The sequence below is a fragment of the Pogona vitticeps genome, chromosome 7, assembly GCF_051106095.1.
Source record: "Pogona vitticeps strain Pit_001003342236 chromosome 7, PviZW2.1, whole genome shotgun sequence".
NCBI classification, from domain to species: Eukaryota; Metazoa; Chordata; class Lepidosauria; order Squamata; family Agamidae; genus Pogona; species Pogona vitticeps.
Genome location: NC_135789.1, coordinates 2,903,692 through 2,919,247, shown reverse-complemented (window position 1 = coordinate 2,919,247; position 15,556 = coordinate 2,903,692). Strand labels below are relative to the sequence as shown.

Below are 15,556 nucleotides of genomic sequence, written 5' to 3'. Positions count from 1 at the left end.
TTGGAGTTGGGGTTTCTTTTTAGGCAGGGGTTTCACACAAAGGGTTGTGCATTCCACACTCTTCCCCCCCCCCAAAAATAAAGGATTTCAATAAAACAAAAGAAATGGAATTTCTAGGAAACAGCTGAACTTGTGCATTGAGGGCTTTGGAAGAGAGATTTTTTTTCTGCCATCCCGTGTAGGAAACAGAGAAAAGGAAAAAATGTTTTAGTAGAGAAATCCTTATTTTAAAGACATGGAACGATGGAGATAATACAGATTTGCACATGTGCAAAAGATGACAATCATAGTAGGTTAATTTTTGTTGTTGTTCAAAAAGTACCACTTAGTGTATAAGCCTCGGAAATGTACATTGCTGAGCTTGAAAAGGGCACTTTTGAAACTTTATGCTTTTAAATTAGGTTGCTATTAAGACAAGGAATATTACAAAAAAAGTCTGTAGGAAATGCACAAATACAACATGGTAAAAAATAATAATAAAGTGTAGCTGGCTGCAGCAGACAAAAGCAGCCCATACCCACCCACCCACCCCCGAAAAAGGAATTTTTCATTTCTTTGATTTTTCTACCTCAACACTTGCCAGAGCGAAGACCTTGTCTCCTGAGCCTGCAGGAACAAGAAAAAGCCGTTTTTGAAATCTATATTCCGACAACAGGCCCTTCTAACCAACACACCCTTGTCTGATACAGTATATTTGATTCAAGAACAAGGCTTCAGAAAGAAGGGAGGGGGAGAGAGATTTACCAAGGTCACTGGAGACCCTCTCAAATTGGCTGAGAGCAGCTCCTGCATTCGTCGAAAGAAAAGTCTCGTCATCTGGAGTCAACTGAAAACAAAGAGGGAGGAAAGTAAGAGAAATAAAAGTTCTCAGATCATATTTATATGGCATCTTTCAGGTGATTAAAGTAGATGTGAAGAACAGTATATATAAACACCTTGTATTTTATGCCCAAAACAAGGAGGACTGGAAAACATTAAATGGGGTAATTTTTAAAAAGAAAACGCAAATAAGTTTTCTCTCTAGGGCATTGATCATCTGCTCTAGGGCATGTATACAGATACCTTTATTTTATGTATTATTTGATTTATAGCCCAGCTTTGAGGTCACAATTATCTTTTTAAAGGTAGTGTGCAAGGCTTCACCAAAGACAATCATAAAATTTAATAAAATCATAACAGAAATAAAATCAGCTGGTACCTTCTTAAAGGTTCAGTCAGCAACAACAATGAATAAAAACAACAGCAGTTCATAACAAGCATGGAGAGATAAACACATTTTAAAATTTTGTCTGGAGCTGCAGGCGATTTGTGTTCACTGGAGAGAAAAGATCAACACTTGTGGGTTCGCTGCCAAAAGGACCTTTTTCTGGTACCCTGTTAGTTTAATCTCTCCTACATATGGAGAAAGGGAAGATAATATACACAATTCAGTTAATAATTCTGTGAAGGATGCATTATCCACAAAGCACACCTTCTCTCCGAGCTTCCGGAGGGCAGTGAGAATTTCCACTTTCTGCTGAGTGTAAAGGTCCCGCCCCAACTTCCCAACAATTAGATCTCTGTCCATCTATGAAGGAAAGAAACAGAAAAGGCATTTATTACCTACTTACGGTAATATGTGAAGATATATGCAATCTGAAGCACATTTGCTCGGTAAGAAATAAACTGGTCAAGTAGCACCTCCTTTCTAAGAAGACCTGCAGAGCTCTGATTTCAAGGAGACTTCACAGTGCATGTCTACTGAAAGATACTCAGCTCTGTCCTGGTTTTCAATTCCTCATTCACAAAATAGAAAGACTTTGGTGGAAGCATTTTTAGCTTTCCAATCACAAAATTTTCCTCAATAAAAACAGAGCTGGCTCAGCCATAAAGCTTACATTAGATAATCACCTAGCACATATGCTTTGATTGTATTCCTGCATTAAGCAAGGGGTTGGACTTGATGGCCTTAGAGGCCCCTTCCAACTTCACTTTTCTGTGATTCTATGATTCATTGAAAGCAGGCAGCACAAAAAGAAAAAGGTATGAGAAGGGAAGAGGAAAAATTGCCATTTAAACATCAAGTCTTAAAGCTCAACAGTGATCCTTACTAATTAATTTGTCATGTAAGGAAGGAAAAAACATATATACATTTCTTTACGTTTTAAGAGGAGTGAAAGCACATTACCTCAGCCAATCTTGTCCGCAACTGCCCAGGCTGTTTTTTGGCAAACATCCTGATGACTTCTGGGGTTTTAAAAGCCTGGCTAATGGCTGCTTGTATAGCCTGGAAAAAGAAAGACAAGCCAATTTGTGCTGCTTCTCCTCCTTGCTTGGGTCAAAAAATGCTAGGAAATATATTCTGTTCTCTGCAGTGTTTTTGAGAGGCCTCGGCCCCCTTCCCAAAACACACCCCAGTACTCACCAATTGCATTCCACTAAGCTCATCTACCAGGGTCATATTTCCAGACATAATCTTCTGCAGGGAATCATTGAATTCGCTCAGCTGCTCCAGTGTTTCCTTCTTGGTTTCTTCATATTCATCTGCATCCAGTTCATCTCTGAACAAGAAGCAACAAGTCAACCAGAGTTTCGAAAACGTTTTTATTTTTAAAGCAGCTAGTTACAGAACAACTAAATTTGCTAATCTTCTAACTAAGTTTAGAAGATTGTATGCAAACGTTTTACAAGAGTGAGTCATTTTCAGCAAGCTGTTTATTACCGGCACTCCTCCAGATCCTGTAGCTGCTGCATCAATCGGTCCAGCTGTTCTTCTAAGTTCTGTTTCAACTTACTGGTCTCAATTGTTCCCCTTGAAGCCATTTTAAATTACTTGCACAACACGCTTCTGTAATAGATAAAAAAAAACAAACAAACAAACAAACACAATCCCAACCTTACAGTTTGTATAGATAAAACAACCAGCTAAGTATATAAGGAATGCAGCATAAAAGAACATTGCCTTAATACAAAGGTCAATATCTGGTTTTGTTTACTTAAGCATGTCAATCCTATTGCAAAGGTCCACAGGAGATTTTACTGGTCATGGAACAGTTATTGCAGTATGTTTTACATATCCTCATAAACAAAACAAAGGTAGGTTTATAATACTTCCAAAGTAAAATCTCTCATCTTTTTAGTTTCTAGTGAAAAGGTATTTCAGTGCCATAAGATCACATTCTCCTGATTTCCATTCTGCTCTATCCTGTTATTTACATTTATTTTAATTATTTAAATGCTTTGGCAGCAATTTAGTGAATAAACATACAATGTATACACACACCTAATCCTCTCATCTAGTGCCTGAGGTGACCACTTCACTTTGTTCAATGGAGAATCAGACTTGCACCCGACTGACATTTCTCTGTAAAACTGTATTGTAGTACATTAGAGGGTCTTCCCCCCCCCCATGTGGTGCTGACAATAGGAAATATGGTGCAAAAAGCACCAGAGTTAGGCTTAACGTATTATAATTTGTATTCAAATCCCAATTCAGCATCACAGATTTATGAACAACTCCGACCGCACCCTCCTTATCTAATATTGAGAATAAAAGCATGTTGTACATCTTTGTGAAAGCTCACTGGAGCTGGGCTTGCTCATCAATCCATAAGCCTTCCAGTCGGAGGCACTGCCATCTTACCACCACTGTCTTGCCCTGGTTACAGAGTTAGACTAGGGCTGAAGAGATCCAGGAAGTCTCTCAAGTCTCATTCATAGGCCTAGAATTTTTTTTTAAGGAGGAGCAAACCCTGTGCCCTCCCCTAAGGAGCGCGGAAAGAGAGAAACATAAAAGCATAACGGGAAATTGGGAAAGGTTCTTTTGTCAACCCTAACTCCAAAGGACCTCCAGCAATTCTTTCTACCGAAGCTGAGCCACTATATCTTCTACACATCTTTTTACCTTGCAGGTAGGGAACTAATGTAATTCATTGCGATCTCCCTTAATTTTTCTATATATTCCTGTGATACAGGTTTTATTTCGTCCCTAAGCCGAAAAGCCTCGTACTGTATTCCTTAAATCCCTAAAAGGTCCTAGACAGCCGCAGAGCCCCTTCCTCCCCACCCAAGCCTTATGATTAACCCTTTCCTATCCCTCCAGCCCTCCCCTCCCCTTACCCTCCAAACTCTCCTCCTCCTCCAGCCTCCAGCAATGGGGGAAAAAAACCCACAACCACCGCAACGCTCCCAGGTCACATCCTTTCTCCGTGGGCCGCGGGGGGGGGGTCTTGGAGCCCTCGAGGGCCAAACCCTTCCCACTTCCGTTTCCGAAGCGGTGGGGGAACGGCTGTTGGGACGGACGACATCCGGCGACCTTGGCCAATAGGAACGCCGACCTTGGGTACGGCGACCATTCTCTTCCCCTTCGCTCCCTCTCCCGCCTGGTTCCGTTCCTCCTGACCCGGTTGAGGAAGAAGGGAAATCTCCTGGGCTGGTAAGAAACATTTGCTGCTGCGGGCGGCGGGGGGGCGTGACGATCTCTAAGGATGATGATTCTTGGTAGGCTGGGCCGAGGGGCTTCCCATCACGAGGAACTCCTCAACGACAACTCAGGAACCGTTAAGGGGTGGTCATAAGGTGACAGGATCCTTCCCCTCGGAGAACGTATCCGGGTGGCAGCATCAGTTGGGACCAATGTTTGTGGATTAATCATCATCTCCTGTTGATGGGATCGCGATGCCAGGCTGTTTTAATTCCCCTCCCTTTCTGGAGGAGTCTCGTCTTATCTTTTTGAGCTTTGGCTAAAGTAGAGTTGGGCACCTGGCGGCAGTGGGGGTGGGAGAGAATTGGGTGACCCCTCACATTTAACTTAAGATTTAACTATTAATATTATCTAGGTGTGAAGGTCTTAGAAGTAGCCTAAGAAAGCAAGCCCTAAGACCCCAATAAGACTAAATGCAGCAAGACCTGGTGTGTGTGTGTGTGTGTGTGTGTGTGTGTGTGTGTGTAATTGTTTGTATTGTTTAAGTTCCTACCCCTTTTCTTTCAGTGGCTTCAGGGGAGTATAGGTGGATCTCCTTTCATCCTGATCGAGGGTAGCTGGCCTAGGGTGATCTAATGAGCTTCATGGCCCAGCGAGTGCTTGAAACCTGGATTTCTCAAGTCTTAGCCCAGTGCTCTGATCAGCTGTCAAACTGGAATTCACATTTAGGGCCAAAAAGAAAATGATCCATTGATTGAAATGTGACTGCAGTATAGTTTATACTGTATCAGAACCAGACCTTTGATTTAAATTTTATTCTTCCCTGAAAACATAATACTGTAAAGAGTTCATGGGGAGACTTGGGGTGGTGTGCAGCACACTCCAATTACATGTTATTTCATATAATAGTAGCAGTAGCAGTAGCAGTAGCAGTAGCAGTAGCAGTAGTAATAATAATAATAATAAAAATAAAAATAAAAATAAAAATAACGGAAATGTTGCATGAAAAATAGAAAGTAAGCGCTTCATCTGTTAGCTGACCAGTGAGCACTTGTTCACAAAGTTTAAAAAACATTAAGATTATTAGCTGTAATATATGATACCTGCCCTGTATCTTTTTTGTATACTGTAATCCTTAGTTTATTTCCTTAACAAAACTGTGAGATATTTTAAGCCAAGAGGCAATGGTTAGCCTGGATGAGGATCTAGGGTGGCTCCCAACACCTGCCCTCTACCTCTACTGATCCATCCATAGCCCACAATCTGCTAAACTGAGAACCAGCAGGATGAAATGAGTAGAATCTGGAATACAACCAGGAAAATCTCTTTTAAATCCCAAATTGGCCGTAAAACTGATTAGGTGATATCATGCTCATTGCTATGAAACAGTCCACCCTTGATTCAGCAACATGGAGGACAAGTGCTCTTGTATTATATAGTCACACACACATACACTTGTTACAAAACCCAAAAGATATGTGGGGAAGTTTGCTTTTAAACTGTATATGGCAAGAGATTAAAACTCGGGACCTTGTTCACCGCTGTTTGATTGCTGATGTCACAACAGAGGTGCCTACACTGCAGGTCTAGCTAGGTGTGTGTTCAGCAACAAAACATGATTCTCAGCCGCCTGGAACGTCCCATCCCGCTGCATGAGGATCGGCTGCCCTCCGATGGCTTCTTGAAGCATCCTGTAGGAAACTGGACTCCTTCTTTTCTCAGGTTCCGAAGTTGTTTCCCTTGGCAACTGTCTCCCAGTTGATGTTGCTGCAAGCCATTATATTTCAAGTGGAAAGCTCGCAGCCTTCGCTGCTGTTTTGTACATACACGCATCCCACTGCTGAAGCGTTTGTAGCCTTTAAAACAAGATCTAGAGAAAATAAGAAGGACCTCTCAAAAGCCATCTGAGAATCTGGAGACTTCCTCCCCCTTGCGAGTTAAAAGAATCCCTCACACCCTGTCTTTTTGACTCAAAAGGCCCCCTGATGCCGGCAACCTATGAATAGTTAAAGACTTTGGCTGAGAGTATCCCGGGCTCCAGGCTTTTCTCCTGCAGCTGCTGGAGAGATCAGTCAGCTTTCTCCGAGGCAAAGAGGAAAGCAAGCTGGGCACGTTTCACAGGGTGCGATGCCGGTTGAAGGAAACGAAGAGTTTGGTGCCCAGCCTCTTGTGGGTTCACACATGCCACAGGCAGCTGCATTCAGACACTGGCTTGTAACAGATCCCAGTCTTTGCCTCCTTGTTCATAATCAGGCCGGGAGAAACCCTGTTGGCAATCCAGAAGAGTCCCAAGGTAGAGAAAATGGCTTGAAGAAACAGACAAACAAAATATGCCATGAGAAGGAAGGAATCGGAGTATCTCATACAATTGCAAAATGCAGGTTTGAGAGGAAAGATACAGCAAATGTGGATCCCCCCCCGACCTCTCTTGTACTTACTAACCTCACCCCCTTTGTTCAATTACTGCCGAAATCAGGGAGACTACAGTGGGCTGAGAAATTCAAACTGGCTGATGTCAGGGGGCTGTGAGAAGTTGTCATCATCATGTGCCATATGGTCAGTTCTGACTTATGGCAACACTTTTTCAGGGTTTTCCAAGTAGAGAATAAACAGAAGTGGTTTACCCTTCCCTTCTTCTTGTGGGGAGGGATCCCTGGGATTGTGCAGCTTTCCCAAGGCCACCCAGGCTGGCTCCTCTCCCAGGAAGCACACAGTGGGGGAATCGAACTCCCACCCTCTGGCTCTGCAGCCAGAGACCTCAACCCACTGAGCTGTCCAGCCAGCTGTGGGAAGTTGGAGCTGAATCCATTTGGGAGGCACTAGATCAGGGAGGATTATTCCGGGGCTTTTGAGACTGGCTTGGGTGCCTCATGAAAATATTCGCTCCTCTCCCCTGAAATGTAGGAAGCGCTCCAGGTTTAAGAAGGCAGGCCTGTTTGTCTTTAGGCTCCTCTACCTTGCCTATTGGACACCATACAGATCCGGATCCCATACAGATAGGGATCCGGCCCAATGCCCGATGTCAAAGAAGGCACCTCCTTTTTCCTCTGGGCCTTTTTAAAAACCCTCCCACTTGTGTGCCAGCTTGGGAGCAGCAGAAGGATCTGCTTAGGCATGAGCTGGTTTTTGACAAGGCTAGTCTCGAATGCAGAGCTGAGAAACGCAACACCCTCCAGGGCAAAAAAAAAAAAACCCACAATGTTCAAAGTGGTTAACAGCTTTGGATTTAAAAAAAACATAATCATGTCCAGTGCTATTTCCCAGTTATGCAGCTACAGTGACAACTCACCCCCATGGGCTAAGCATCTCGCATTGAAAAGCAGACACGTCACACGGAACAATCTGCTCAAAGTGTCAGTAAGACCCAAGAAAAGAAGGCACAAGGAGACACAATTGTATGTACCGGCGGATGCCACACTGCCCACGGAGAGAATCACTGACAAGTAATACAGCTCTGGAGTGGTTTTCGCCTGCAGGATGGAGACACATATGTTATTGCTTCGAAAAGTGTTCTTATAAACAATCAAGCTGCATTTTGTCCCGGTCCAATATATGGAACTTAGACCCGTACAGGTTATTTATTTATTTACTCAAAACAAAATTCTCCACCCTTCTCATTAAAAAGGTCCTAAGGCGGTGTAGAACCACGTCCCTGTAGAACAATTAAAAGACTATATTTAAAAGCTAAAGACAGTTAATATGTTAAGAAGGGATTAAATCAGTGTTATATTTAAAATGGTCAATTAAAACACATTTAAAAACATCAGGGCACAAGGATCCATTTTAAAAAAAACCCTCAGGAGGCCAGTTGCTAAGGGAAGGGGTTTTGGATGCCTGTGGAAAGACAGCCAAGACGGGGCCAGCCTGGACTCCAGTGGGAGGGAGTTCCAGAGTCTGGGAGCAGCCCCGGATAAAGCCCCATCTTGTGTCCCCACCAAGCACACCTGGGATGGTGGTGGTACTGAGAGAAAGGCCTCCCTTGATTAATTAAGGCTCATCAATGGAGATGCGGTCCTTGAGATAGCTTGGACCCAAGCTGATTAGGGCTTTGTAAGTTAAAAGCAGTACTTTGAAGTTCGCTTTACGTTGATCTGCTCCCTGAGATCCTAACTGGCATTTTTGAAAAGGAGATGCTGGGAATTCTCGTTGGGAAAAAAAAACATAATTTCCCCTAGGTTTGCTCGTTCTGTAGGCGGGGCCCGACGTCCCAGGCACAAGGACTACCCACGCATGGCCTTGCTAAAGCCGTCAGAGCGGTTGTGCAAGCCCCTTCCAGCAAAGATGCCAGTCCGAAGATGGAAAAGACCGTCCTCAGCTCCCGAGGGATGGGATCCAGCACCACCAGCAGCAAAGCCAGACCTGAAGAGAAGCCAAGGGAGGAATGACCTCACTGAAGCAAAGCGACGCTAGAGCAATAATGTAGTCACATCGCCTGAAAGAGCTGCTGAGTCCCCCCCCATAGGGTGGGCAGCTCTCCTAAAGAAATCTCAAAAACAACAGGAGCGACACCTCCAAAATCACATCCTACCATTATTAAGTGTGCAGACCAAAGGACGGACAGATCTGCAACTTCTGTCCCGTCTATCCTGCCCCATCATGGAGTACTCGGAAGTACATTCTCCCCTCTCCCACCCTCCTGTTACCAGATTTTGGGGAGGCAGGAGTTTTTGGCCCACCGTATGCCTTTCCCGAGGGTAGTGGAAAGCCCGATTGCAATTTGTTTTTTTCTTTCTGACGCCTGACATTTCAGGCGCCCCTTTTTCACAAGGACTAGAAACTTTGGTCCTGTTCTCTTATCCAAAGTGGAAGCCACCGGCTCTTTTCGTGCCTGCTAGTCGCAGCCCTACCGACGGCAAAGAAGGTGAAGGTGATGCTTCCCACCAGGTTGTAGAGAAGAGGCTGGCTGCAGTAGCGAGAAGATTTGGGCCTGAAAGAGAGAGGATTGAGGAAACAGAGACCAATAACACACAAGGTTCTAGTCCATAATTAGTTCTTCAAACACAGCCTGGCAGTGTATACGTCTGACATATTCTGATTCGTGTGTTGCACCAGCAGGAAAAAGCTGAACTCTGCCACCCGTACAAATAAGGCATATTTGCATATATTTGCACATCATGTGCATAATTTATGCTACTTCCGGGCATGGAAGCGCATCCCTCCTCACCGTTTCCCTTCTGGCATGACGGTACATCACACATTTCCAAGGCCCTGTCCTCCCTTGCTTAAGGACTAGAAACTTAGCAATTCCAGGGTACTGAGCACCAGATCAACTGCATTGGGTGGGAAGCTGTCATTCAACAAATTACGTTTTTCCAGGCTCTGAATGGTGCTGTACTTAGGGAGGGAGGGGGAACTGGTGATTCCATTTCCAAAGCTGTTGCTTATTGAGACATCCCACCCTCCCTTCCCTACAGCCTTCCATTGGGTTTTCAGCCCTCCCAGTCTGGAATATCAGCTTTCTAACTCACAGGAGACAGAGAGAAAGAGAGAGAGAGAAAGAAAAAAACAGGAAAACGACAGGTAGTCTCTTTGTAAGCAGACACTCAAGAAACAAAGGCCAAAACCGGTCCTAAAAAGAGTCATGGGCGAGGCCTTGAGTTCTCTGTTTTCAAGAATGCCGCAGGATATTCCGGCTGGTTCCCCTCCTGTTCCGGAAGGTATGCCAGCCTTTAAAGGAAGGTTGTAAGGAAAGGGAATGAGTGAGATCACCAAGTCGTACCTTAGCAGGATGTAGAGTTGGGAAAGGATGATGGAGATGCCAAAGATCAAGAGGAGAAGTTGGCTGCAGGGAGGCAAAATCAGGCATACACAGTGAACATTCTTCCAATGGCTTGGAAATATGTATCTTTATATATATATAATATGCATGTAGGCATGATTGTTCCCTTAGTCTTGCAACTGGTTTTCAGAGCTCACCGCCGAGGTCTCGCACAGCATGAGATGGTTTCTTTTCTGAACTACATGTCCCAGAACCCTTTGGCAGCATGGCCACTGGCCATGATGGCTGGGGGATTCTGGAGTTGGTAGTCCAAAACTGAGATGCCTTCCCAGCAGTGGCATTCTGCCCTGCAAGCAGAGTAATGTGAAGCTGAGTGTGTGGGTCACACTTAACTTGTAAGGGGAGAAGTCACTACATAATATTTATATTTCCATTCCCTGATTGAGCTTGGGGGTAAGAAGGACAGGAATGTACTGTAATTCGGACACGTGGAGGTTGCTCACGGAGCTGGGTTCCAGCCATCTGCAACTCTGGCTGGGGATTCAGGGTTCGGATCCTGACCTCTCCAAGGATCTGAGAATGGCAAAGGACCTGTTCCATCATGAGCGGGAGGGTCCCCTGTGGGTGGGTGAGGCCCACGGCACGGGGTGCTTACCCTTTGAACCGGTGGCACTTCGGGAACCCCCTGCTGAAGTGGTAGGCGACGTGAGCCAGGCAGAAGTGAATCATCGCGGATGGCCAAGAGCCTGAGAGGAAAAAGAGGCAAGAGGAGCGTGGCAGGATCCGTTCCTTTCTCCTGGCAGAATGCACGGTCCAAACCCCGCCCCGCGCCTCTCTTCTGCTGGCCGACCAGACCAGCGGTCGAAGCTACAGTCCTCGGGCAGAAAGTTCTGGGTTCAATCCCTGACACCTCCGGGTAGGGCTAAGAAAGAATCCTGGATGCATTCCTGTAGAATGACTTTAGCACACCACAGCCTTCCTGGGTTCACAAAAAAGGGGAAAGACCAGATTTTTTTTTCCTCCTGTCCTGAAGGGTCAGTGAGGGACAGGACAACAATGGCGTGAAAGACACAATCCAGTTCCCTTTTTCTTAGGGCGCCGACGGTGGCTTAAGTGGTACACTGTGGCCTCTACTAGGCTAGTGAGTCGGGCAAGTGATGGTTGATCCCCCTGTTTTTGCAACTGTACGATCCGGGGGCCCTGAAGCTTTGGTCTTCGGTGGGGCGCAGAGTCTGCAAATTCGCACCTGTGTCGCCTCCATCCCGTGTAAAATCGGAAACCCCATTTTGCTTTCCCGGCAGTCTGACGAGACATCGCCTCCGGCCCAGATTTTAAATGCTTGTTGGCCACCGAATCAAAACGTTTCTACTTAGCTTCTTGGGTTCCAGGTTTGTTTTTCATTTCTCCGCGAAGAGCATGGAATAAACCCTCGGCTTCTCCTCCTGCCTCCCCTCCTCCCTTTGCAGGTGGCGGTTGCTCTGGCACGGCTCCCCCTCTGCACCTGCGGCGACAGCCAGAGCCCATGGAAAATTCGGACGACCGGACCGAGGTGGTCTTGCTGGCCTGCGGCTCCTTCAACCCGATCACCCACATGCACCTCCGGCTCTTTGAACTGGCGCGGGATTACTTGCACGAGACAGGTAAAACCAGGGGCTTGGGAGAACCAACTTTGAAACACGTTTCCTCTATCTAAGAGGTTGGGAGTTCGATTCCTGGTGCCGCTGGGGGGTGTGACATTCCAGCGCAAAATGAATGAGAGCGGATACATTTGTTAAGGAGGTTTTCATTGGTTAAGAATGACAGTCAGAGGTTCAAAGGCGGGTGCCACCATTGTTCTGACCCTAAAGGATGCTGAGTAACATCTGTGATGCCTCAACCTAGCACTTTCCCGTCCTTAGCCAGCAGGAGAACTCAGTCCGCCATCTGGGGGGGGGGGGGGTGATAGGAGTAATAATCCAACACGCTTGGAAGGCATTGTGGTTACAGAGTACATCTTTCAAAAAGACTCTACTAATCTAATCGTGTACCGTCAAGTCAGTTCTGACTTCCTGGTGACCCTATTTTCAGGGTTTTCCAGGTAGGAAGACTCAGACGTGTGGTACTCTTTCTTTCCTCTAAGGGCACCCCTGGGACGGTGCCACTGGCCCAAGGCCACCCAGGCTGGCTCTTCTCCCAGGAGGCACCCAGTGGGGGAATCAAACTCCCAACCTCTGGCTCTGCAGCCAGAGACCTAACTCAGTAATTTGTAGGAAGCACGGTATTTAGTGGGAAGTCTTTGGTCTAGAGTTCCATCTTGTGGCTATTAAGGGATACACCATAGCCACAAGATGGAACGCTAGACCAAAGACTTCCCACTAAATACTTCCTGCAGTAATTCGTCCTCTTTTTGTGTCTGCCGTGGTCCACAATCATTTCCCCCCACCCCGGGTTCAGTTCGTATCAGTTGTGATATTCCCTTACAACAGTTGCCTCCCATTTGACAAAGAGTTTCTCCTCTAGATCCTCATCTGGCTCTAACCATTACACCGCCCTGCCCCCCTCTCCCCTTGGCTCCTCACAGGGAAATACAAAGTGCTGAAGGGGATCGTTTCACCGGTGGGGGATGCGTATAAGAAGACGGGGCTGATCAGTGCCAGTCACCGGGTGGCCATGGCAAAGCTGGCGACGGAGAACTCTGACTGGGTGGAAGTGGACGACTGGGAGAGCAGCCAGAAGGACTGGCAGGAGACCATCAAGGTGCTCAGGTATGGCCCTTTCAGCGGGGCAGCCGGACAGGGAGGGCAACCAGCCAGCCAGCCGGCCGCTCATTCTCAGGGCCCTCTTGTGTTCTTCTCCAAGCGCAACGAGGGGCTGGGCTCGAGGGAACAGCTCCCGCTTCCCTGGAAATTACTCCAAAGCTACGATGCTTTGGAATCCACCTGAAAGACAGGCTTCCACACCCGCCGAGCAAGGGCCCCTGTGGTTTTATGCTTCTCAAGGGCTGGTTTGCCTCGCAGGTACCACCAGCAGAAGCTGAAGCGTCCGCCTCTCGCCAAGAGTTTCGACCCCGTCGCTGCCCCCAATAAGGCGGGCCGGAAAAGGAAGCGAGAAGCCGGCAGCCGGGATCCCGCCCAACAAAACCAGCCGCAAACCAAAGGTGCCGTGGATACGGGCAGGGGTGAGACCCTCTCGTCCTCCCTGCCCAGGCAGGGCTGAACCCAGAAGGCAGGGGGAAGGAGGGGAGGATGGCCTCCTTGAGAAAAGGGCCATTTCATCTCTGTTGAAAAGCCCTCTGCCTCCCAAAGATGCTCCGTTCCCGTTCTGTTCTTCCCACTCACCCGTTCTCCAAATGAACCCCTGAAACCTCCCCTGCTCTCGTTTCTACTCCTGGGTCGCAGCTGTGCCTTCTGGAGCTCCCGGGGCCAGGTTTGCACCATCCTCTCCCTGCCTGACGATGGCCTTTTGGATATTCGAAGAGGGCTATCGTATTTCCCCTCAAGCCTTCTCTTCTTCGCCAGGCTAAACGCGGAGGGAAAAGAGACTGAGCGAGAGAGAAGCTGGAGCGAGGTTTCCTCTTTCTTTCCCATGGGAGAGAATCTGGATAGTAAAGCAGACCATTAGGGGTTCAGAAATTCCTCCCGTATCCCGAGTGCCAAGGATAACTCGTTCTGACGGTAGCTCTAGAAACAGCGGAGAAACGGGTGGGATGTAAACCTGATCCTTCCTGGTTTTGTTATTCTTCCTCTCCCCCCCCCCAGGTGTCCCCCAGCTGATCATGCTGTGCGGAGCAGACATCCTGGAGTCCTTTAGCGTCCCCAATCTCTGGAAAGAGGAAGACATCGTGGAGATCGTCGCCAACCACGGCATGGTGTGCGTCACCCGGATGGGGATCCACGCTCAGAAATTCATCTACGAATCCGACGTGCTCTGGAACCACAAGGACAACATTCACCTGGTGGAGGAGTGGATTGCCAACGATGTCTCAGCCACCAAGATCCGGAGAGCGCTGAGGAGGGGCCAGAGCGTCCGGTACCTCGTGCCGGACAAAGTCCAGGCATACATCGAGCAGCACGACCTCTACACGGCCGAGAGTGAAGATCAGAATAAAGACGTTGTCTTGGCTCCTCTGCACCGATATACGAGGAAAGCTGCCAAGAACTGAACGCTCCTTTCCTGCAGGGACAGGATGGGGGGGGCAGGTAGGATGCACTCAATGATCGGAGTGCCTGCCGATGCTCCCTTTGGATAGCCTACATTCGGGGCCGATTCGCTGGCTCCGGCCCCCAAGTGTCTGGCGTCTCCTGGTGCCTAGAAATCGGGGCATTCGGTAAAGCAGTCAACTGACTCTTCGAAACAGCCACATGGACCTGCTCCGGTGTGTTTTGTGACCGCTTGATTGGTCCAAAACTGCAATAATCGCCCCTTTACCTTCCCATTCTTGGGTCACCCCGGTGTCCTTGGACTGCAACTCCCAGAAACCTGGGCCAGCCCAGCATGTGGGGAATAGTCTTCTGGGAGTGGCAGTCCCAGAACACCAAGGTGATGTAGATCCTTGGCCTACGCCAGTGGGCAGAAATGGTCCAGAGCATAGCATCAGACACAATGCATCCTGGCCCAGTTCCAGTTTGGTAGCTGGATATTACCTGCTTGAGGGAGGGAGAAGCAGTGGCCGATAACAGCAGCGAGGGGAGAACGTTTTACCGTTGGGTGTGCTCAAATGGAAAGGGGAAGGAAGGACCCCATTTTCCTCCACCCCTTTGGGTGTCCAGCTGCAGGCTGCCTCTGGCCCCCCGTAAGGCACAGGTCTTTTTTTTTTCCTCCTTCCCGATTTCCTGCCAAAACAGCAGGTGTGGTTCTAGTTAACACCAACGCCCAACCAAGTAAACCCTGGTTGCATCATGAATCACAGTTCGCACTGGGATCGAGATACTCATGATAGCATTGGTGGATGGTTCTGAAAAGAGGGCGGAAGAGAGGCTTCGTGTCCTAGAGGAAGGGGAAAGGGGAGAAGCAGGAAGGAAGCTCTTGGTCTGCGTTCCACGATTCGAACGGACAGGGTTATGTCTGCAAAATGCTGTTTGTGGACAGACTGGGTGTTGCTGCGTCACTGTGTTCCTATGGGACTGTTCTTGGAAGGAAAAAAAAGAACCAAGCAGGAAAGGGTTGGTCCACACATTCAACTTAAACACAACAGGGCCAGATTTTTGCACTTTTCCCCCTCCCTGGCAGCGTCCTATGATTCTATAAGACTCAAAGAAATAAGCTGCAGGATTTATTCGTATCGGGGCTGGGGGGTGTCTGTGAAAAAGGATCTTGATGGGGCGAACTGATCCGATGACTTGAGAACTTGTGCAAAGAAGAAACAGAATATTCATGAGCCGTCGACTCCCTGGAGCAAGAATCCTCCTGTTTAAAAAAAAACACAACAAATTAGAAGTTGGGGTGGGGGAGAGGGA

The 15,556-nt window shown here is 47.5% G+C and overlaps 2 protein-coding genes across 4 annotated transcripts; one reads left to right on the top strand and one right to left on the bottom strand.

Moving 5' to 3' along the window:
• Positions 1-361: 361 nt before the first annotated feature.
• Positions 362-4,268, bottom strand: LZIC (leucine zipper and CTNNBIP1 domain containing). Of its 2 annotated transcripts, none has more exons than XM_020782221.3 (7): positions 4,099-4,268; positions 2,702-2,827; positions 2,405-2,540; positions 2,168-2,266; positions 1,472-1,567; positions 745-826; positions 362-606 (listed from the first exon to the last, which is right to left on the bottom strand). In XM_020782221.3, the coding sequence occupies exons 2-7, from the start codon at positions 2,800-2,802 to the stop codon at positions 548-550; spliced, it is 573 nt and encodes a 190-aa protein (XP_020637880.2). In that variant the 5' UTR covers positions 2,803-2,827; positions 4,099-4,268; the 3' UTR covers positions 362-547. The 2 variants fall into 2 exon arrangements, with proteins under 2 accessions (XP_020637880.2, XP_078235350.1); XM_078379224.1 differs by lacking the exon at positions 4,099-4,268 and adding an exon at positions 3,884-4,049.
• NMNAT1 (nicotinamide nucleotide adenylyltransferase 1) lies at positions 3,751-14,837 on the top strand. Of its 2 annotated transcripts, none has more exons than XM_020782218.3 (5): positions 3,751-3,890; positions 11,588-11,761; positions 12,682-12,865; positions 13,118-13,257; positions 13,859-14,837. In XM_020782218.3, exons 2-5 carry the CDS (start codon positions 11,644-11,646, stop codon positions 14,260-14,262), a joined length of 846 nt encoding a protein of 281 aa, XP_020637877.2. In that variant the 5' UTR covers positions 3,751-3,890; positions 11,588-11,643; the 3' UTR covers positions 14,263-14,837. The 2 variants fall into 2 exon arrangements, with proteins under 2 accessions (XP_020637877.2, XP_020637878.2); XM_020782219.3 differs by lacking the exon at positions 3,751-3,890 and adding an exon at positions 4,311-4,414.
• Positions 14,838-15,556: the final 719 nt, after the last annotated feature.

Bases quoted from the DNA above. Each gene is read 5' to 3' on its own strand.
- LZIC (XM_020782221.3), bottom strand. From the start codon at position 2,802: ATGGCTTCAAGGGGAACAATTGAGACCAGTAAGTTGAAACAGAACTTA. The intron at 2,267-2,404 runs GTGAGTACTGGG...TTCTTTTTCCAG, and splicing joins AGCTTAGTGGAATGCAATTG to GCTATACAAGCAGCCATTAG. The intron at 607-744 runs GTAAATCTCTCT...TTGTTCCTGCAG, and splicing joins GAGGGTCTCCAGTGACCTTG to GCTCAGGAGACAAGGTCTTC.
- NMNAT1 (XM_020782218.3), top strand. From the start codon at position 11,644: ATGGAAAATTCGGACGACCGGACCGAGGTGGTCTTGCTGGCCTGCGGC. The intron at 12,866-13,117 runs GTATGGCCCTTT...TTTGCCTCGCAG, and splicing joins GAGACCATCAAGGTGCTCAG to GTACCACCAGCAGAAGCTGA. The intron at 13,258-13,858 runs GTGCCGTGGATA...CCCCCCCCCCAG, and splicing joins AAACCAGCCGCAAACCAAAG to GTGTCCCCCAGCTGATCATG.